Below are 23,091 nucleotides of genomic sequence, written 5' to 3' on the forward strand. Positions count from 1 at the left end.
AAACGAGAGAAAGGTTTGGACTTTTCATGGGAACAGCCATGTCAAGTATGACAATGACGTAGCAGGAAGTCTGTTGGTTTTGCTTTCAAAATAAAAACATGTCGATTTATTCTAAGTGTTGGTATTAGTGTGAAAAATCAAAGAATAGCCTACAAAAGTACTCAAACAATAATTTAAATCGAAAGAAAAGACGTGCATGGTGAAACAACATTTTCATTGTACTATGAGGAGCAACCATAATTTGTTGAATTGTGAAACTTCATCCGGAAGTTACAAGCTTTATTCCGGCTGACTTGACCTTGTCAGAGCTCTTGGTGGCGTTAAGTAGTCGCTCCCTCTGACCATTGGCTTTCATCAGACAAGAGGTTCAAGCGGACACATTCCTCAGCATTTTACAACTGAAGCTACATTTTAAAAGATGGATTGTTCCGAGGAAGTTCAGTCTGTGTCTGAAGAGCCCACAGCTCAAATGGAGCTGAAAAAAGGAATGTCGGTTTTCATAGATGTAAGTACTGCTAAATATTTTTTAATGATTGCTTTTATTTTACAAATAATCTAAATACTAGTCTATAGCCTCTAACAGAAAAAAGGAAAACACCCTCAATGCTTCCCAGTGTTTGATTTTTTATTTGCATTTAAAAAAAATGCATAATAGTTTTTAACTGTTTGAGTGATATGATGAGGAGTTTGGATAACCAAAGTTAATGGATCCCCACATCCATGCAGGGTATATAGCATTCCTTTTTTCTAGAATGAATTAGTTTCAAAAGGCTGACCTTTCAATTTGGTTTCATGACGTCAGAATTGGAAAGGCTTTTAATTCATTTTTATGTCAAATGTTCAAAACCAAATACCAAGTTAAGGAAATGTCTTCTGGGTTTGACAAAAGTAAGGGTAATAATGCTGACAATGTTGCTGAATTAGACAAAAAATCATATTCATCTACGTAGCTTTTTGAATCCAAAATACCTTTTAGAATTTCAGAAAGATTTCCCAACATTGGGACTGCCTTCTGCCTCGTTACCAGCTAATTATATTCCTTCCCATTCCTCCACTCTTTTATCACTTGTGATGTCTTAGCAATAAACCTGTAGGCTGCCTTCACTGTTTTCCAGAGACAAGGGGGGGGGGGGGGTGTACACAGGGGATCCAAGAATTGTAGTTTGCTGTATTACATCAAAGGTTTCACTGATGTCAAACAGGTGCTGCAGGGAATGAAACCACTGCTTGTCATCGCATTGGTTGTGAGAGAGTACGCTTCTGTTTATAGACCTCTCCGATAGTTTTGGCTTCAGCCGGTTTTGAGTCATAAAAATACTTTGAATCCAAACAGTAATTTCAGCCCAGAGCAGGTTAGATGTGGTGCGTCATGTGTGCATTTGAATGATGCTGTGGTCCCAGATTCCCACTTCCACGGGACCACCAATCCTCTATTCTTAGTTTAATTGTTTCATTTGACTCATTATATAAAGATTACCTGGAAGGAAATGAGATGGGATGATTAGACGCAGCTGGAGTTTTCAGTGTTACCTGGCATCTCAAGGACCCAATTCAATCAGTGCACAGTATCTAAATGATTACCATGATTATAATTGTTATGAAATTCCTACATGAGTAAATGAGAACAGAAAGAGCAGTTTTCCGGTAGATTGATTAATTATTATAGTTCAGTGTTTGCTCAATAAATTACCAGAAAACCATGAAGCATTACATGCCCCTGAAGCCCAAAACCCCACAAATTTTGTAATTATTTGTGAACAATGATTGATTGTTCTAACTCTATAAATGTTCCCTCTTGCTTGTGTTTGTGTGTGTTATTTGTTGACTTGGTAGGCTACGGCTGCTGCATACAATTACCTTGCAGAGACTAACACAGTTTTAGTTTATTTAATTGATCGACTTTATAAACCTAGAGCTGAAATGTCAGCGAAGGGCGACAAAGTCTGATTAGAAAAATTTGAGCTGACTCCCAAGAGCTAGACAAAGATATATTATTTTTACCCCAATTATATCAGAATGTATAAGGTCCACAAGCGAGGAATATCCAAACATAAAAAAGGCATCTGAAAATGTAAATCTTGCAAATGAATTATTATGCTGTCAGATTAAGCCTTTAGTGGATATGTAAATAAACATACATTCAAGTTATTCTTCAGCATTATAAACCTGATAATAAGAGAAAGTGGGCTGTTCTATTTTGAGGAGGTTCAAGCCTTTTTAAGCTGATGCCACCATTGCCACTCTGCCTTTAATCTCATCTGGACTCTGGGACAGCACTATCAATAATTCAATGGCACACCGCTTTTGAGTGATCGATGACCGTCATCCCCACCAACCTGCCTTTGATCACATCCTTCTTTTTTCCTTTACAGATTTTACGGAGAGCTGATAAAAACGGTAAATATTTAACCAAAAGCTTCCCCCAGACTCACGCACACAGTGTCTTGGGAATTATTTCAACCTGTTTTTTTCTTGTGTGTGAAAACCTACTTTCTCAATGAAATTCTGATCATGACTCTGTGCTGATACTTCCAGCAGTTTCCATGGAAACAGGAAACTGACCATTTTCTACTGAGCTTCAGTTTCAGAGCATTGATGAAAAAAAACATTGACATTTTTTTTTTTACCAGTTCAACATTTTCATCATGAAAGTTTACGTTAATAACTTAGAGGTGTACATCTGGATGTCTGAGGATAATTCTGCTGTTGATTCAACTTCACCATCTTGTGTGACATACCAACAAACCAACATTGTGCATTTTGTTGTTTAAATAATTCTCATGATTCAGATAATGGCACTGAAATACAGACACAAGTATAAACACAATTAATTTTAAAAGAAGGGAACATGCTTTAAATGTGCTGTTGAGAAAGTAAACAAATGGCAGGTTGACAGGAGGTTATGTGCTTACAGTATTTTTGGGCCAGGGACAGAAACTTCATGGCCAAAAAGTAGTTCAGCGTTTATCACCCTTCTGAAGCAGTGAATTAGAATTAGACTTAACTTTGATTGAACTGGCGATCAATAACATCTTCATTATTTGGCTTTAGAAGGTGTGATGATAATAACAGTATTTTTACCTTTTGAGATTGAGCCAGACTAGCTGTTTCCCATTGTTTCCACTGCTAATGCTAAGCTAACTGGTGACCGGCTGTAGCTTCACAGTGTAAAGAGGTAAAGTTTAGGGGCCAAAGACACTTAATATATTAACATATTGAAAATGGCATAAAACGTTATCCCTTTTCCCACTTCAAAAACAAACATATTGTTAACTCAACAAATGCAAACACTAGGCTCCCTGAATATACAGTTTATTTAAATAAGTATTTAATTCATTATATTTAAAGCACAGATACCCACTCAGAAAGGAGACAGGAGACTGATCCACACTCTGCCATTCCTGTGCTTGGGCCATTAATTACACTTTAGGGGTTTTGCAAATGCACATATCCTACAGATTATCACGGTGGGACCACTGTATGTTTGTTTGACCGACCGTGACATTCTATGTTTGTGTCAAGTAAAGACGTGTCGTAGAATATGACCCTGCTGACACACGTTAATTGGTGGTACGAACAGTCAAACCACATCAATTTGAGTGTTTTTGAATTAAGGAACAAACTGAAATCTTGTTTTGTTTATATTTTGAGAGAAACTGCATGCAATCCAAAAATGATCATATCTACACACTGGATAATTAAAATCTAATCTAATCAAAAGCATTATTTACATGGAATGATACTTTTGATTATTGAGGGAATTGTCAGTCCCTCGTGTGGATGGTTTCAGGTGATGAGGTCTTGTCATGCAGCAAAATAAGACGTCATCCCACATGTTTGTTGTGAGTGTTCTGAAAACAGCATCAATTGTACGCCAGGATCCACTCTGAGCTCAGCGAGTGAGTCACTGGCTTGTGTACATTTACCTTTGATCATCTCTGTTGCTCACATAGTGACATGACGACATTCTGAACATCACCTCCAGAGCAGCAGCTCAGCGGTGAACATTTAAAGATCAGCCACCTCATGTCGCACCAACAGACAGACAGACACAACTGTGCTGAGAAAATATGTCACCTGTGGCTGCAGGATATTCAGTTTGGTCCTGCTCATTTTTTTCTCATATTTTAAATTTAATACCATCTTTTGCTGATTCCGCCCCTCCAGTTTATTACATGCTTCATTACGTCCGAGTTATCTCAGGTCACTCTCCGTTCCATCAGCTCAAGAAGAGAACTTAAAATATGAATTATGAGTCAGTACTCCTTTTTCCTTATGGAATGATGATGAATTAAATCTGTGCTACTGACACCCATTAAATCTTTTCACGTCCATCGTACATTTCACTGCATTTTGTATGTCCAACAGACACAAACCAGATTGCTCATTTGGCTAACAACTAGTTTTAGGATAAAGGAATCATTTAGAGAATGGCCACCTCATCTCACATACGCCGTCCTGATGGATCGGTACTGACACCGTGTTGAGAAGCTGCATTTGTGCTGCGTCCCCAGATGATGGAAAGCTGTCCTTTGATGAATTCAAAGCCTACTTCTCGGATGGAGTTTTGACAGCGGAGGAATTACAGGAGCTCTTCCACACAATTGACACTCATAACACAGAGTAAGTCATTTAATTTACTCATCTTGGTATTATTGGATTGTATTGTACAGGAAAATGTAGATTACATTGGAACATCGTTGCGGCCTGACATATCAGTTAAAATGCTTTGAGCCACAGCAGCAGATGGTTTATGAAGACTGCGTTTCCTCTCCCTCAATAACTCACTGCCTGCTGCTTCAAGTGCAACTTAATTTGATCATCTCAAAAAAAGGTAAGAAAATGAATTGCAAGTTATATATTATTATTATTATTATATTAAAACAATGATGATAAACAATTTTAAACATCAGAAATATTGTATTATTTTTCTGTCCATTACAACAGACTGTTTGCTACTGACTGAGTCTTAAGTGCTGATTTCATCAGAATGTTTAAAAATGAGCGTGTGTTATATTTATTTTACTATTTTTACACAGAAGGCATCAGCTGTGTCTTAGCACACTACTGATTGGAAAATAAATCTATAAAACTAGTTTCATTATTTGTGAAAGAAAATGTCATTTTAATGTTGTATTCTTATAAACGTTAGTTTACAATTAATATGAATTATTGAATATAATCCTAATACCTTAATGTGATCTAAACAAATGTATAATCACTGTCCACAAAACATGGAAATGAATCCCCAATTGTTTTATGTCCATTCCAGCTGTGATTAACGGAGCCACAGATATCCATCAGGTTGGACTCCGTTTGGTCCACTCTGTTACAACGTGAGGACAAAGACTCGGCGCAACGTGTCGTTAAGATCCACATCTTCTCAACTTATCACAGTCCATCTTTTTTTCCTTCCCTGCCATCTTAATGGAGACCGTAGTAAGTCTCATACGGACATTAAAGGCTGCCTTGTGTGTTATCAGACGCCGAGGGGCACCACCAGGAGTCCGTTTTCAACACCCTGCAAATGAGAAACAACACTTCTGACCTTACACATGAACTCTGTTCACCTGTAACATATTTTTTTCAACATGAACCCAAAATGTCTCAATAAAAAAGGCCTGTGTTCTTCAAGTTTCCTTTCTGGAATGACAGATTATTTCTTCTTTGCTCGTGCGATCAATAATCATGGTATTTAATTCTAACATTCAGAAATACGGCTGATAGCAACGTTTAGACATTACAGTGATGCGCATGACACATTTTATAATTTGTTATCCTCATCATTCTCATAATGAGCGTATAATAAGATGTGTGATACACCTGTGTCAGCCACTAAGCTTTGTCAACAACAATGGAGCTATGCATTTTATATACTGTATCTCTACAACAATATCATCAGGTCCACAAACAAGTCTCATTTGTTCCTCATCACTGCCACCATCACTCTGCTATCTGCACAATCCCAGAGAAAATTCAATGGACTCTGTGTTTAATCAAAACAAACATTTGCCTTGTTCTGTGTTCATTTCACAGATGGCAAAGTTAAGTAATGTGAAAGTCTCAAATTGAATGCTGTCTTAATTAAAGTGTGAGTCAGTAAGCTGAGACACAGACTAGCGAGGCTGCTCAGGTTGTTGTACACTGAAAGATTAAACCATTGGATATTGCATGTAGTTTGCAAATGCAGTTTAATTTCAACATGAGACATGTTGCAGTTACAGATTAAGACTGTGGCGAAGTCTACTGTAAATGTTTCTCATCATTACTTAGTCTTTTGGTGGCTCTAAGTGTTTTCTCATACTATGACTGATTGATTTCTTCAGCCCTTTCTCCCCAGTGAGCGACAGCTACAGTTAATGTGGAATAAAATGAAAACATGTTTATTTCCATAGCACCTTGATAGCAACACAAGAAATAATGTCTTTTGGATTAACTCATTCAGGGACTATAATGACTAATTTTACACTTTGAAATGCTGTCTTCACCGTCACCTGTTTTTTTGGTTTCTCATACCTGGATATTTATCCCAAACACCTACATTCTTGATGGGCTTCTTGTCAGCGATTCACAGTCCGTCAAAGCAGCTCATTCATTCAATTATTCACGACTTGTGTTATTTGACATCATAAACGGATTGACCAGAAAAGTTCTGGCAGAGATAAAAGATAAATCTGTCATCTCCTCTAACCTTCGAGAATTTTGCTTGTGAAGAATTTCATTTCAAAATCTCTTTCTCAATTTTGTGTTTTCACAGCAACGTGGACACTGATGAACTCTGTGGTGAGTATCCTCACCTAAATCAGAACCCCTTGTAATATCGGTGCTGAGCTGCTCTGTTCTAACCATGAACCCTGTAAGATTTTGTCACACGCGCTGTGACCGAACCCCTGCAGGGCGTGTGACTGAGCTGCCACACAGCGCTGCTTCAACAAAACACCTACAGCCCTGTCCAAGTAGTTCAACTCAAAATGTTTTCTCCTACATGTCGTCGTTGTGCTCTGAAGACTATTTCTCCCAGCACCTCGGGGAATATGACAATGTTCTCGGCGCCTTAGAAGACCTGAATAAGTCCATACTGAAGGCGATGGACAAAACAAAGAAGGTGAGATGACAGAAATAGAATCGGAATTGGAAATAAACCTGCATTTCTCAACAAAACACACTTGCCACTACTCTATCTCTAATGTATAATATATTTGTTTTCTATTTCCATTCATCCTCATATGTAGATACATATTTTAACTGCCCCTTAACATATATGAAGTGGTGTTAGCTGTGTGTGTGTGATGTAGCTGAAAAAAAGGGCTGTGACATTCTTAATTGTAACACAAATTGTTACAATAATTGTAAGAATTGTCACTGAAAGAAAATTGTAGTCTGCTAAATGAATGATATTTCTATATCTATTAAGAGCAAATTATCTACTCACAGCCACATATTCATTTTAATTTACATTCCTGTGACAGCCTCATGCACAGAGCCACACTTCCACATAATAAACATCACACTGACATCTCAAGCAGCGCATATAATCATAATAAAATGATTTCTCCCCCAGCATGCTCCTCTGCTGCACAACTAGCTTCCTCAGATCTCCCATTAGTCAGATTTTTATTATAGAGCCAAAAAAAAACAGCAAGCCAGGTCTCATTCATGCCCCTAATCCACCCCACAACAAAGCATGGCATGATTGTTTTTGTTCTTTTAGACAACACCAGGGGCCTGTTTCAATAAGGAGGTTCAACCAACTCTGAGTTAAAACTTGAACTCTGAGTTGACTTACCCTGAGATGGGAAACTCTGAGTTTTCGGTTACAGAACAGCTGAAATGAGTTAGTTCAATCAACTCTGAGTTGACCTACTCTGAGTTAAGCGCGTGGACCACAACTATAAAAAGCCATTATCAATGGAGCGCAGATATTACGAGTCACCATGGCAACAGCGCCAGACAAAAAGAGGTCTTCATATTTTTCACCAGCAGAACTGGATGTGCTTATGCAAGCATATGGAGAGTACGAACATATATTTTTTTTTAAAAGCAACACGGCTGCAGCGGCGAAGGACAGAGAGTTAGCTTGGGAGAAAATAGCTGCTCGAGTCAATGCGTAAGTTTACATTTGAATTACTGTTATACAGTGTTGCGTGTAATTAATTTCTATGTAATCTAAAAACTTTAATTTAATTCCGTAATTTAAAGTAAAATCTGATGTAATTGCATTAAATGCTGCATAAACTATAAAGCAATTCTGTATAAAACAATAGTGGATTTAACATCAAATTTTAAAAGATATATTTTTTCAAGAATAATTCATGCAATTGTATAATGTTTATTTGAAAGCATTAAAAGTGCAGTTTCTTGTCTCTCCTTGTATTGTTCAAGTGGTTGAAGTTGATATGGGATTTAGAAAGTAATTAGTAATAAGTAGACCAATACTTTCTAGAGATAGTCATTATTACATTAATCTAATTACACTGTTGAAGAAGCCAGTTGTAGTTAGTAATATAAGTGACTTGCCCAACTGTTATAATATCAGAAGTGAAACTGGAAGAACAGTGTGTTATTCAACCTAATTTTAATTTTCATGTAGGTGCAATCTTGCACATTAATACTGTGGATGGACCTCCTGTTGACATAGTCCGCTTCATTTTCGGAAGGTGCAATGATGGGAATATGTGTGCCATCAATGCATCCAACCACATTCGGAAATCCTAAAAGGAATTCTATTATTAGTTTACTTCCAGGGGTCGCAGCAATATGCTCTTAACTGAACGTCATTTATCAGGTTAGCCTCATTTAAACCGATTCATACATCACTGACCTGCAATCCTGTGAAACTCCTCTTTGATGGCTCTCACGGGTTTGTGCCCAGGAAACGGCACAAAAATTCGGAGAAAGCGCTTAAGAGCGAGGCACACTTTCCTTACAACTCTGCAAACAGTAGCCTTACTGATATGTTCTGCATCCCCAATGTTATACAGAAAACTACCATTTGCAAAGAAACGTAATGCAACGCAAAGCATCTGCTCGGATGTTAGAGCACGGCCGCGATGGCTGATGTTTCTGATGTAAGGATGGATGAGATTATGGATGTATCTTATTGACTGTAAAGAAAAACGGTACCGCTCAAATAAAAATGAATATGGATATGACAAAAAATCCACTCTGGGTCTCAAAATCCTCTCCCGACGTAAATGCAACTCCCTACGGATTAATGCAGCCTCTTCATCCACAGGATCGTCCATAAAAGGACATGCCATTTCATTCACTTGATTTGATGCGCTCTGCGTGACTGAAATGTGCGCAATGAATGAATACCGAAAGAATGAATGAGGTGATTAAATACCACTTCCTCTTTAAAAAAGGGGAGGAGACAAAATAAACTCTGGGTTTCCCGAAGAAAACCTGCTCCCGACCAGGTTAGGTTCACAGAGTAAGTTGCCATGGTAACTGACTCTGAGTATAAGTTACCTCTCTTTCTGAAACAGGCTTGACTTACTCTGCTTTCTCAGGTTTAACATACCTCCCATTCTGAAACAGAAAACTCAGAGTTTCCCTCATTTCAGGGTTAACATACTCAGAGTTTTCACTTAACCTCCTTTCTGAAACAGGCCCCAGGAATTAAATGGCTGTGTGATCAAACCAATGCTGCTTGTGATCATACCTTGAAAAAAGCTGCATGTCCTCTCGATCTCACTGTAAAGCTGTGGCAGAAGCTGAGCACCTTGTGGATTATTAAGGGAGAAGACTATTAGAAGGGAGAGAAAAGCACAGAGATGAGGATGAAGGTAAACAATCAGAGATGGCAGAAGAAGAAAAGGAAGACTGAAGGGCCGAATGGTAGGAAGAGGAAGAGAGGTTGTACATCTGCAGGGAGAGCATCTCTTTGATTCCGCCACTCTCTCTTTCTCTGCAGTATCTCATCTGGTCCTTATGACACAGGCTGTGAGGCTCAAATCGCCCTCTGATCTGCACGTCTCTTTCTGCTGAGATCGCGAGTAAAAGTGTTCAATTATTGGTGGTAGTTCCTTATGAGCACAGGGAGAGGTAACACAAGATGACATCTACATTTTAACGCCTAAGAGCTTTAGGAAAATAGATACATGGGAATGGCAGATATTGATTTTTGGTTGGTTATATTTTTTTGGACACGAGAAGGGAGATTTAAAGAAAAATGACATACAATAATACATTTCCTAGAAATGCAGATATACAAACTCATATCCAAATTCATAGCCTCTGAATCTCGTTTCCACTCAAAGAGAAATGTGTTCTTTAAATAGGTTTTTAAAAGGTTGGACCTGCATGAGTGAATGACTTCTTCTGACTTCTGCAAAGGAAATGTCACACACAGACACAAAATCCCATTGCAATCTTTAGACCTCAACCGTTGCTGACTTGTGATGAGGCGCTACAATTAAATTTCACCTGAAATCCTTTCCTGTTCTTCGGGGTAATAGCTGAGAGCAGGAAGTGAGACAGTCGGAGAGAAAGAAGAGAAACAGAGGCGGCTTGGATGGGTGTTTTAAGGACTGAGCTCCCCTGAGGAGCACTGGAGAAACAATCAGTCTCACAAATAAGGTTTTTTTTCCCCATCAACAGATTCTACTCTCTTGTTCCCTCACCGATAGTGTATAAAATGGATATTTGAGTTCAAGTTAAATCAATTTGCTTGTTCTCACATTGGACAGAATTGCTGAGTTAATGACTGTAAGGTGTGGGTGCGTGGGGTTGAAGACACGGCACAGGACCGCAGGGTGGTGGGTTTCACAAATGCTTTTTATTCGCACAATTCATTAATTAATTCGCTCGGTCGGTCGGTCCGTCTCCTTCCTCCCTCCTCGCTCGCCTCACTGTTTATAGGGGCGAGAGGAGACCCGTTAATTCCCCCCAGCTGGTTGCCAAGTGTTTCCACCTGGCACTGTTCCCCGAGCCACTCCCCCTCTCTCTCCCTCTGCAGCCGAGCCGAAACCACGCCCGCCACCACAATGACCAAGTCAACAACCCCTGAAATCAAATGGCAACACTATACTGTGAAAAAACTGCCAATGTCCCTTGGTGTTTACTCACTGTGGCCTTTCCTCTACTAAACCAAAAATAATTTGACCTTAAGTGTGTCATATTGAAGGAAAAAGGATCGAACGGAAAGCTGCATTTATCTGTTAGCTGGGTTCGCTCAGCAAGGAGAACAGATGCTACATTTCTAAAGCTCAGACGTGGCTGGTTTGAACTGTGTGTATTCGAGTGGGTGGTCTCTGGCTGTGGACGCGTGTGTGAGGGGGCTGGCTGCATGATTTGTGAGGTGTTCCTTTTTTTTTTGCATTGGAAAATGATAAGTGTATACGTGTGTGCACGTTTGTCACCAATTATCCATGCGCGTGTACGGGGGAGCTGGAACAAGGATGGGCGTTTGAAACGAAGCCAAGCATGTATGTTTATCTGCACCGAGGCACTCAGGGTTTCCTCTCTCACTGACCCTTCAAAGCTATTCAAAGGCTTCCCAACAGCAAAGCTCCTTCGGCAGAGACAGGACGTTTCTGTGAACTTCACAGTTCATTGTAGTGGTAGGGACGCAATGGTTTTTTTTATTATTAATTAAGATAAATAGACCTAACGTGCAGTTCAGTGTTTGGATTCTGAGAGGCACCAGGAGCGTCTGCCAGGTGCTGATGTATCTCAGCAGAGTAATGCACGGGAATAATGACCTCAATCGAAATTGACACATCCATCCATTCATCTTTAAACCGGGGGAGGGGGGCTGGAGTCTATCCCAGCCAACTTCGGGCAAGAGACAGGGTACACCCTCGATCGGTCGCCAGCCAATCACAGGGCAACACAGAGACAAACAACTCACACTCCATACATCCATACACCTACGGGCAATTTAGAGTTCCCAATCCACCTAATCCCCAGAACATGTCTTTGGACTGTGGGAGGAAGCCGGAGTATCCGGGGAGAACCCACGCAGACACACGGAAAACCTGCAGAGTCCACACAGAAAGGCCACTGGGTCACAAACAACATCACAAAAAAAGTAAAAAGTGTGCAACATCGAAGAATGTAGGAAGGATTTTACATACAAATTAAGTGTTGAATTTATTAAAAGCTGGAGAACATAAAGAATGGCTGTCACATTTCAATCAGCTTCTCTGTGACATTATTTGCTGATGATTTGCAATCAGGATTTTAAAAACACCGAGGTAAAGTTCTTTTGCACTGGGTGAGGTTTAATTGCGTGGCAAGGTGAAGGTTAAGTAGCCATAGCCCAGGCGATGAGGCTCAAATAGTGGGAAGTACACAAAGAAATAAATCACAGGAGGTAATCTATGCTCAAAGGGTAGACAGGAGACTGACCTTTACCAGTCTTGTCGTGACTCGCTCTCACCGAGTGAATGTGTGTGTGTGTGTGTGTGCTGATATTTAGAATGTCAGGGGATCGAACAATACTTGTGACCGCTAGCAATTCAGACTTTTTAAATCACCCACAGCAGAAACGTTTTTCTAATTTTCTTCCTGTGAAAAACAAAGCTATGGTTGTTTATTCTCGCATATTAGGACAAGCGGGTCAATGTTTCATTTGATTTGCTGATCAATGGTCAAAGCTTGAGTCTAATGATCTGCTCTATATGCAGCTGACATACTGTAACAGGGACGTATGGGGACAATTCCACCACATGATAAATAGGCCCAGCATTAAAAATCAAATCTTTGTTGTACTTTGGAAAAAAAACAAAAGAAAGTACAAACAGTCAAAGTGCTCCACACAGAAGGAGCTGGTGTCTAATAGCAAACACAGCATCAATCACTCTCCTTTGATCAGATCCCAAGAAAAAAAAATACTTCCTCAACGATAAACACTGGAAAGGATTCATTTCATGTGTTTAGTATTAACCTCTGTTACATTACATTAACAACAATTAATTAAGTTAAAAAAATTACGGTTTTCTAGTTTCTTTTTCACGTTTCATTTCGGGCCGCTCGTCAATTTAAGATTAATCAAATACAGGGTAGGTGATGCTAAAGGTAAAATCCCCAGATTATTTAGGTTCTTTGTCCTCTTTTCTCTCCCATGCAGCTGATTCCTGTCATCATTTCTCAACAATTGCTCTATTAAGGACGGTTCCATTAACAGAAGAAGTCTGTACTTTGAGTGACTCCTGACTTACATGTGAAACCTTGTGCTGCTCTTTTTGCTCTATCATTCTTTCTTCTTTTCATGCCTCCCACATCACGCCCCCTTCCCCCGCCCCCTTCCTCGTGATTGACAGGATTATCAGGAGTCCACCCACTTGGAGCAGTTCGTGACCCGCTTCTTGCTGAAGGAGACAACCAATCAGCTTCATTCACTTCAAAGCTCTCTCGAGTGCGCCATGGAAACCACCGCCGAGCAGACTCGCCAAGAGAAGTAAGAACAAATCTTTCACACACGTATAATTAGTCCCTAAAACATGGACAAATTATATTGCACAATGGCACCTATAATAACAGTTATCACATCTTGTGTGACAGATTTGTCCAAACCACGCGCACTAATTAATTCCACATTTTAGATTAAAATGATGCTTTCATCCAAAGTGCTGGGCAACAACACAGGTTCTTTCCCTGTATTTGTAGAGACCACCTGCTCTTCTCTGTAATCCAGCAGCTATCTATAATCCTTATTTATTTGATCGCTCTGTAAACTTACCATGAGGAAATATATACATGGAGTGAGAAAATTAAAAAGGGATTGTTCAGGATTGAGAGATAGTAAACAATGAAGGTTAATTAAACCCAACCACATACAAGGGAACATGGCTTCAATGTCCTGGGTTCTGAAATCACAATAACAATATGAAAGGATTCAGTGGATAGTAGTGAATCACTACAGGTGGAAGTAATAGAAGACCCATTACATGACTCTATTATAGAATGGCCTGGCTAAATGATTCATGCGAATGAATTCCTGAAGCTAATAAAAACAGAAAATGTAAGCAGCTGACTATCGGACTGTCAGTCATCAGGCGCTGGCGGACATCAACATGACTCATAATAAATGCTAATTTGACTCTGTGTCTTCCTAAGAGTGGCAGATGTTATGTTTACAGCTTGGTGTGTCCAACAAATCAATAAACCCAGGTTTAACACAGACTATGTTACTGCTGTGTTCCTAACTGAAGGCTGACCCCAAACGGGTGCAAACAGTGACATTTTCTACATGAAATATGAAAACATGAAATAGGGTGACCAACCAATAATCAGAGCATGGCCGTGATTGGGTTATGATTGAATCATTTAATCCTTGTGCGAGTAGTTGATTAAACTTGAGACACCTCTTCTCTGCTCCGTTCATAAGTGACCATGAGGGTCTTCATGTAGGTTTATGGATTCATGCTACGTAAAAGACAGGTGAAGACGCTCTTTTTCCATTCGCTCACCTGTCCATGTTCACACTTCACAACCCTGCAGTGGTTTGCTGCCATCTCTTTGCAGTTTGAAGTGTTTATGCTTGACTTCAGATTGAAAGGATCGTTGTGTCCCTTTTCTCCCCGTGGTTCAACTCGTTCTCAAAGGCAGAACGTGACGAGCTTTGAGACTCCCACGACGCTTTCCATTTTTTCCTGTCTTCTCCTCCTCTCCTGCTAATGTTTCTTTCTCTCTATCCCGCTCTCAAATCAAAGTGTGTGTCTGTCCCTCGCTCCCACAGCAGCTTCTTCTCTGAAATGCCACACTTCAGTAATTCCCCTGTGCATCTGAGTGCTATCACTCTGTTCTTCCGAACATCCGGAGGACCAGGCTGTTTCCCTGGTGGTTAGAAATTATTTCTGTGGTCAGTTTTTTTTAATGTGTGACAAGGACACATATTCATATTCATGGGTGTACTGTACGACGAGTTGTACTGTTCATTTCACGAGTAATACTTTTTTCTTGGTAATTAATTGTTATTTCTTCAAGATAATATTTTTCTTTTAACCCTGATCAATCTGCATAATCATATCATTCATTCATTCATTCATCACAGCATGGCTTCGATACAGAATAGCACTTATTCTGACAACGTGGTTTGCAAAACTAAAAGGTCAGCTGATCCTTGCTTGATTACTGGTTTCAGATGTTTTTTTGCAATTGAAGTTGCTGCGTATCCGAGAATACATCGTGACTCACTGGAAGGCCGAGGGGGACCTCTTGCAGGTTCCTCTTGCTCCGTACATCAAGCACACAGACACAATTAATCCGTGGGTTGATCACAAATTCTGCATTTCTCACAGATGTAGGAGGGAGCATTTAAAATCCATTGTAAGTGGTGTTATATGAGGCAGCCATCAAGTCTGTGATTTCAGTATATTAGAAAACATAATAGTCACAAATCCCCCCCATAAAGTTACCTCACTCTTTATGAGACGCACTGTATATTAAAGCTAAAAGGCCAATTTCTCAATAAACCCAAGTGGATTAATGGAAAAGTTCAAAATGTAAAGAGGTATATGACAAGATCCACAACTCTCAAGCCCATCAACGAGGCTTCGGCCACAGCAGGATGGAAGAATGTTGTAAAATGAAATTGTGAACATACCAGTGGTGAAATCTGAAGAATGTTGCTTTTTCTTAACAAAAAGTAATGATCACAAAGCAGACTTTCTGCTCTTTGAAGGACACAGAATTCACACACACGTAAAAACATGAGCATGTGAATTCACCTGCGCACACACACACACACACGTACACACACCACCAGAGACGCCCTTAGTTCTTCTCAAGATATGGGGCTGATCAACTTGACAGCTTTATAGATAAATCCCAGGTCACCGTGTGGCTGCATGTACCTTGCCACTGACATTAGCATCAATGTCGTACCAACACAACCATCAAATATAACGTAAGCCTTGACAACTTTAGCTAACTTTGAGCTAAGACACACATGTCAGTTGTTGGTCCCCTCCTGGTGTCAGACACCACAGGCGAATACGGTAAAAAAATGGACACCAGATATCACCTTGAAACTGAAAAGCTAACATTGAGTCTTAAAGGTGAAATGCTAAAGGTAAATAGTATTACACGTTTTCTAAAATGAGGCATAAAGCCAACTTTCGGTGAATCTAGGAAGAATCTACCCATCAAAAAAGGGAAAATGAAATGCATATTTTGAAATGTCCGTTTACCAAGTCTGACAAAGGAAGAATACCCCTAATTCTGGAAAATGCTAAATGGCATTACAAAAATTAAAGGACATTACAAGTCGTCCACATTTTATCTCAAATGAGTTCACACAATAAACTATTTGGATTGCACTTCCTACTTGGGTTGAATTGTATGTAGTTGGTTAAATTCAAATTTAAAGTTAAAAATCACCTAAATATTCATTTCTCCCTCTTGTGAATCCAGACAGGGCCCGCTGAAGCCAGAGGGTTTGTCCATCCAGTGGTCGGGTCGTCGCTCCAATCGCAGGCTCCAGAGGAACAGCAGCCTCTCTCCCAACAACCCTCTCCTCAGCCTCGTCAGTTCCGGTGGGTTTGTGTGTCTTCGGCGCTCTGCTGCTGCTGCATGTGTTGCGTACAGATATTCGGAGCATCCCGTGGTGTTACTGTGCCGTGCCCCCCCCCCCCCCCCCCCCCTTGAGCTGAGTTGTGTTGTAGTTGGCAGCGCCACAAAAACGTCTCGGCTAGAGTCGGCGCGTCTCCACGGGAAGCGGGACAGGGCGCAGCGGGAGGCCGAGCAGAGGTGTGAGAGAGGATCTGAAGTGAGAGACGGAGGCAGATGCAAAGTGGACAGTCGGGATCCGTTGTGCCGCTTGGTGTCGAGCCAAAGCCACTGAATGCTGTGCTTGGAGGTTTGAGGTCGGGAGATGTACGACCTCAATCTCAAATCCCCATGTGCTGCGAGTTTCGACTGCAATTTCACACAGGATGATGGGCAAAAGGACTAAAACTCCAGTCGTCAAATGCATACATACGAGAAGCTGCAGTGTAGTTAGAAAATGTGCCGAGCAGTTTGTGACGCACCACCAGACTGCAGGTTATTGATGGATTGTTGACTTGTGAGCTGTTTCTCTTGCTGCTCGGAGCAGACATGATAGTTCTTAGTGAGAGAAGAAATAAACCTGAATGAACTCACATTCATCTTTACCTTTTTTGTCTTTTATGGCAAATGAGAACACTAACTCAAAAAGGTGGGGAGAGAGAGTCTTTCTGTAACAAAAGATGCTTGATTGTTTACACATTGATTTCTCATGAATATGAAATGATGAAAAGTAATACATTTATTTAGAACTGTTTAACTGCATTTAAACAATCTTAATGAGAACTGCACTTTATGATCACATTCACTTGTTGCCTTGCGGTGGGTTTATAACCGTTCAACCTTGCTCGCTGGGTGACTTGAGCTGCACACTCTCTTTAAACTCTGATTACACACGCCGCAGCGTTTCTATTGATTGGCATGTTTGTGCGCAGCATAACATGAAAGGACACCTTGAAATGTCTCCTGCGACAGCATTGCCTTTTTAAGAGATAACCAGGTCAAATAATCAATGGAGGACAATGTGGTTCAAACATATTCAAGGCATTCAGCTGCACCTTTCATCTTTCCCCCTTTGCTGTTCACTCCCTCTTACTAAAACCTGTGTCTTTAGCTGTTTATGAAGAGGACAGCCACTGGATGATCCAGGTCAACAGACTGCAGAGGCTCATCGACCGTCTGGAAAAAAAAGTGATTTCCTTTTCTTCAATCTCTTCCATCCACTTTGCTCCTTCCTGTTTCCATCTTCTTCTATGCTCTCGTTATTTGCATCTTCATCTGACTCCTCTCATCATCACGGCCATCTTGTGTTTTCATCGCTCTCAGGAATAAACAACAAATGATGACAAGTGAACGAATTTTAAATAAATTATCTCAACCCAACAACACCCTCCCACTTAGAAACGCCTACATATATTCCATCGTTTGTATAGGTAAAACTCTAACAACTCTATTTGCATATGTTAGTATGAAATCTGATGAAATTCTAAATCTGAAATGATTGATTATTCAGTTATTTTTCTATTTTCTAATAATTTGGGATCTTTTTTGTAGTTTACAATTATCTGTGGTTCCTAAACTGGTGGTGGGGTCTCCTCATGGGACTCACATATAAAGCAGAAGGGCCTTGAAAGGTAGTTTGTACTGTTAGCACTATTAGCTCTGTGAGCCTGTTGAGAGGCCATCAAAACACTCCCAATCTGATGCTTTGGCATCTTCAAGGGCTCACCAGACAAGCCAGTGACCAGTTATTACAGGAAATTGTGCAAGATGTGCAAATTCCAAAGTATTTTCTTTTGAATTAGTAAAATGGGTCACCATCTACCATAGCACATAAGTGCATGTTTGTTCTGTAGGAGATCCGTCTGGAGCCCGTTGAAGAGGAGGTTTTGGAGAGCAAACCGGTGAGTTTTCCTCTGTTAAATCTACTTTTCTACGGTTTGTGACCACTCTGCATCTCTCTGTTCTCCCATGGGGGAATTTTACTGAAAGGGAGGTCACACGGAAAATACTGCTAAGCGGTTGTCATAGCAACAGCAGGGCTGAAACTTGATTGATTCATTTCTGTTCTTCCTCTGCCTTTATTTTGTGAAGTTGTAGGCTCAGTATTGGACCAGAAGGTGTGGGGACGTGTGAGGGAGTGCATATAGTCTAGACTCTAATGTGTGTACTAAAAAATATATTTCAAACACTATAGTAACAGGACATCTGTTTAAGCTTCTCGGGCAAATTAAATGTCACCTTGTGCTTTTCGAGCTATGCTCACACAGGGCACAGGTGTTTGTGTGCATTGCGACATTCCCTGTGTGACCTCAACATCAACTTGCCAAAGCAAATGGAGGCTGGAGGTTACTGCTCCTGCTTCAAATCACTCATTTCATCACTCGGTGACACAGCCGACCAACACAAACATAAACACAAACAGAAGAACATGTTTAGAAGAGTCCATATCCATGGTTACTCAAATAAGGAACCCTAGACCTACAATTAATTATTCAATTTTGGAAAATTGATGTTGAAGTTGGACATATTTATTTTTTAACAGCGTAGGCTACAGTTTCCATTCTCAACCAGGCACATGTGTTTTTGGACATATCACACTCACTTTTCTGTTTTAAAAAATTAAACAAAGAAGTATGCAACAATGAAGAGATTACAGCTTCAAATGTCTTGTTTTCCCTCATTTACCAGTCCAAACACCAAAGAGATCAGGGTTGACATGTTATTATAGAGAGATTGTGAAACCAGGAATTTCACATGCATCCTTTTTTTTAAATCACTATTTTGTATCACAATGTGCGTACCAGAAGTATCACAGCACAACAGCACAAATAAAGCGATTCACATTAATGTTGCATGTAACTGTCATGTCTCATTGTCGGCACGTCTCAGCAATGTGTGAATTAATAAATACGTAATTGGTGTGTGTCACTGGGAATAAACGTGCTGCCGAGAGAAGCACCACGCGACTCCGTTGGTGTGAGTGGTGCATGTGCCCTCTGTGTGTGTGTGTGTGTGTGTGTGCGTCTGTGCGTGTGAGAGAGAGAGAGAGAGATAGCGAGAGGGAGAGAGAGAGTTTCTCCCAAATTAATGACTGAAAGAAAATCTTGAGGCGTTTTATCAGTCACACAGAAACACGTAATGAACACACATACTCACACCTTAGGCCAGACCACTCACTTCCTGTTCTCATCAGCCGCTCTGCCTCTGTCAACATTGTTTCACCGTCCGAAGGAAATGATCAGCAAGATTTTATTTTTATGATCACAGCAAGTGTTTCTGGTTGTTGTTTCTTACTTTTCTTGCTTTGTATTTGAATATATTTTTTTGTAAGAAGAGTGTAAATGAGCAAGCGGTTTTATGACCCTGTCAGAAGACTCCTGAACCTCTCCCAGCTACGTCACCCGCCCTCTCCACCAGAAGCCAATCACGACCTTCTGACTTGATTTAGATATTGTGTGTGTGTGTGTGTGTGTGTGTTCACAGCACATCCTGATAGTCCAGAGGCAGCTGTCGGTGCTGGAGGAGGAGCTGGAGGAGTTTCGTTTGGCTCTCAGACAGTACATGGAGTGCGCCTGCGCCCAGACTGGATGCCTACAGTGAGTCTCTCTACTCACTTTGTATCAAGGATTTACAACATATATCTATGTTGTGTTAACATTTTGGCAAAGGGCTATGAAAGAAAGTAAAAGGAAGAAAACTGTCCACATGGGGCAGGAAATGTAACATTTTACCTTTAGTTGGTATATTATCTGCACACACAACTGCACACATCTACTGCATGCTTAGCCAGGCTACTTTTTTAATTGGTGATAAAAGGTTTCCCTTTTTAGAGTTTGTACATATCTAATCTGGATGTCTAATGAAATAGATGCATAGATTGTAACGTCTTTGGAGGCCCATTAATGAGTTTAGGATACATGTAATTTAATGTACTTGATAAACAAACTCACCATACTAGTTTAAAAGCTGATTCTAATAAAATAGTTTATAACGGTTTATGAGAAAAGTATGGAGTTTTGTTCTCAACATGTTCATTGGAGATATTTCAGTGCATAAAGATAAATGGATATGAAACAAGATGCATCTATTCAGTAAAGCATTCATATAGATAAAGGTTCAAGCTCAGAGCGAAGTTCTTCGGACGTATTCAACATCTTGAATGTTCCGTCCATACATTCATTTGGTGGATGTTTCATTGATTAAAACAAAGACGCTCAATTATCAAATGTATGTGAAAACTATTTGTGATCAAAGCATTCCTTTATTTTATTTCTGGAAATAAAGATAGAAGGTTTGTCCCTTAGATACCAAGATATTACATTCACTCACAAAAACATCACATACTGTGCCTTTGAGTGTTTGATTCCTAATTTACAGGATTATGGCATTTTAAACCTTTGATTTAAATTTGTTCGGCATTACATCCTCTCCTCTGCAGCTAAGTTTTTTATATGAATTACATCGATGAAAACTGCAGGCTCTCTGCATGGTTCATTTATATAAAATATCACTGAGGGATTTCCATGAGGTCATAATCAACAATGAATTAATGATGAAGCTTTAAAATAGAATCATCTGGGTAATGGCTGGAATGTTTTTGGCCTAGAGACTCAGGGGGGTTTTAGTATAATCAGACCACAACACTTTCTGTCAGTGGATAAAAGACTGTTTGTCTTCTCTTTCCTCGTTTCAAACATTAGAAAAAAACTACAACTTTGTCACTGTAACTCTAACACTATATAATTATAATTTGAGGATGGACACAGGAAACATTATTTGATAGATTGCTCCTTATCGGAGTGTGAAAAACAATGCAGACGGACAGGCTGTGCTGAGGGACACGATGTAGCACACTAATTAGTGATTGCATGACTTGTGCTCGCTCCTCTTTTGCATTTGGCAGCATTGCAGTTCAGCGGCTGGTAAATGAATCACGCTTCATTCTCTATGAATTCTGGGAGCATAACAACGTGTGGAAGAAGTAAGTATTTGCCCGCACCATATGCATAATGACTAATGAACCATTGTCAAATAAATTATGTTTTTTTTGCTTGAACTCACAAAGAGAAGGTCTGGTTCAGAAGAGCAAAGCTGCAGAGAGGAATTCATTTTAATGCAACTTGGCAACCGTGCTCAAAATGCCTCATGACTTGCATTCATTTCTTAACATGTGGCTTTTTTTGCATGTGGGGTCTAGTTAGTTATGTCTGTTTCTTAATTCTAAATCTGACTTTTAGGATCAATTATCATACAAATCGTACAATACCACCCCCTGGGGTAAGAATAACACAGTGCAAGAGTGACATAGAGCAAGTGAAGACATTTTTATGCATCATCGGTAAGTGAACCTTCCTTTGCACAGTCACCTGCAGACCAACTACAGTAAGACCTTCCAGAGGGGGAACGTGGACTTCCTGGAAACTCCTGAGAGCGTAACCACCATGCTGGTTCCTGGTAAGATCATTCATTCAAACTCCTGCTGGTTCTCCGCTCACATCACACTCCAACCTCTCACATCCAATGATATCAAGATAACTTTCACCTGAGCGATCTTACACTCAATCATCAATCGATCATCATTCACAAAGATGTTTTAAATTTAAGTCACATTGGAACATTTTTTCAATGATAACAAGAAGTTGTGCCGCAAAACTTGATAAACAATGTAAAATGTCGACAGATATTGAGCTTGATGATTCATTCTCAACCTTGGAAACTATTTGAACACAACAATTATTTTAGAAAGAAGAAAATCTCAAAATGTTTCAACTTACTTATCTAAGAGCCTTCACCCACACCTCAAGGCCTTCATCAATATGAAGCTGATCATGTAAAATCACATTTCACATTCACATAGTAAGCTTACATTAGATTGTCACTCATTTTCTTCTGCATCTCCTCCACAGCCTCGTGGTGGGTCCTCAACAACAACTGAAAGTGGAAGGGTGCACAGATTGTCACTGATGGGTACCAAAAGCTATCTATCAGGAACATATCAGGACGTCCACACAAGCATACAAGCACGCACACTAAGTCAACACAACTCGTGAAGTTGTGGTGATTAGTATTTGAGACCTACATGTTCCTTCATAGTAGTAGGTGGTAGTCTGAAATAGCCAACGCGTATGTGTTTGTTTACACTCCTTAATGACGTCCTGAAACCAAGCACATCCCCAGACGGAGACCCATGTGTTGTTCTGACATCATCACTGTGTTTAAAGCGACAACATCTGCAGCCCTGGGTGAATCATAAAAGCTGAAGCGATATGTGTGTGTGTTTATGTGTGTGAGAGAGAGATTGAGGGGGGGGGGTATCAATTGTAGCAGCTCTAGTGAGCTAATTTAAACGTTATTCTGTTGTTTCTGTATTTAATGTGTCCATTGTCATAGATAAAGACAATATGTTGTGTACCATGTGTTGGTCTGTTTGCAGCATATCTCAAAAATGGAGCAGATACTTAATTCCTAATCCGATTGTAGTATATTTGCAGAGTCAAGACAGCAATCTGAATTGAAATTATAGAGGCAAAAATATTGCGTTTTAAGTAACAGAAAGTTGACACCTGTTATTGTGAGTCTGCTCCGTTCTGTGTG

The 23,091-nt window shown here is 40.0% G+C and overlaps 1 protein-coding gene across 1 annotated transcript; it reads left to right on the forward strand.

The window, feature by feature from the left end:
• The first annotated feature begins 336 nt into the window (after positions 1-336).
• On the forward strand, positions 337-22,908 carry necab1 (N-terminal EF-hand calcium binding protein 1). The gene is made up of 13 exons (XM_037474215.2): positions 337-505; positions 2,373-2,397; positions 4,515-4,623; positions 6,758-6,783; positions 7,008-7,105; positions 13,269-13,405; positions 16,363-16,484; positions 17,609-17,685; positions 18,351-18,398; positions 19,981-20,093; positions 21,401-21,478; positions 21,860-21,951; positions 22,404-22,908. Exons 1-13 carry the CDS (start codon positions 419-421, stop codon positions 22,430-22,432), a joined length of 1,041 nt encoding a protein of 346 aa, XP_037330112.1. The 5' UTR covers positions 337-418; the 3' UTR covers positions 22,433-22,908.
• Positions 22,909-23,091: the final 183 nt, after the last annotated feature.

The sequence above is a fragment of the Pungitius pungitius genome, chromosome 17, assembly GCF_949316345.1.
Source record: "Pungitius pungitius chromosome 17, fPunPun2.1, whole genome shotgun sequence".
NCBI classification, from domain to species: Eukaryota; Metazoa; Chordata; class Actinopteri; order Perciformes; family Gasterosteidae; genus Pungitius; species Pungitius pungitius.

What these genes read in the sequence shown, in the direction of transcription:
- necab1 (XM_037474215.2), top strand. Translation starts at nt 419, where the DNA reads ATGGATTGTTCCGAGGAAGTTCAGTCTGTGTCTGAAGAGCCCACAGCT. An exon ending in ATTGACACTCATAACACAGA is followed by an intron (nt 4,624 to 6,757) that starts GTAAGTCATTTA and finishes GTGTTTTCACAG; the next exon opens with CAACGTGGACACTGATGAAC. An exon ending in CATAACAACGTGTGGAAGAA is followed by an intron (nt 21,479 to 21,859) that starts GTAAGTATTTGC and finishes TCCTTTGCACAG; the next exon opens with TCACCTGCAGACCAACTACA.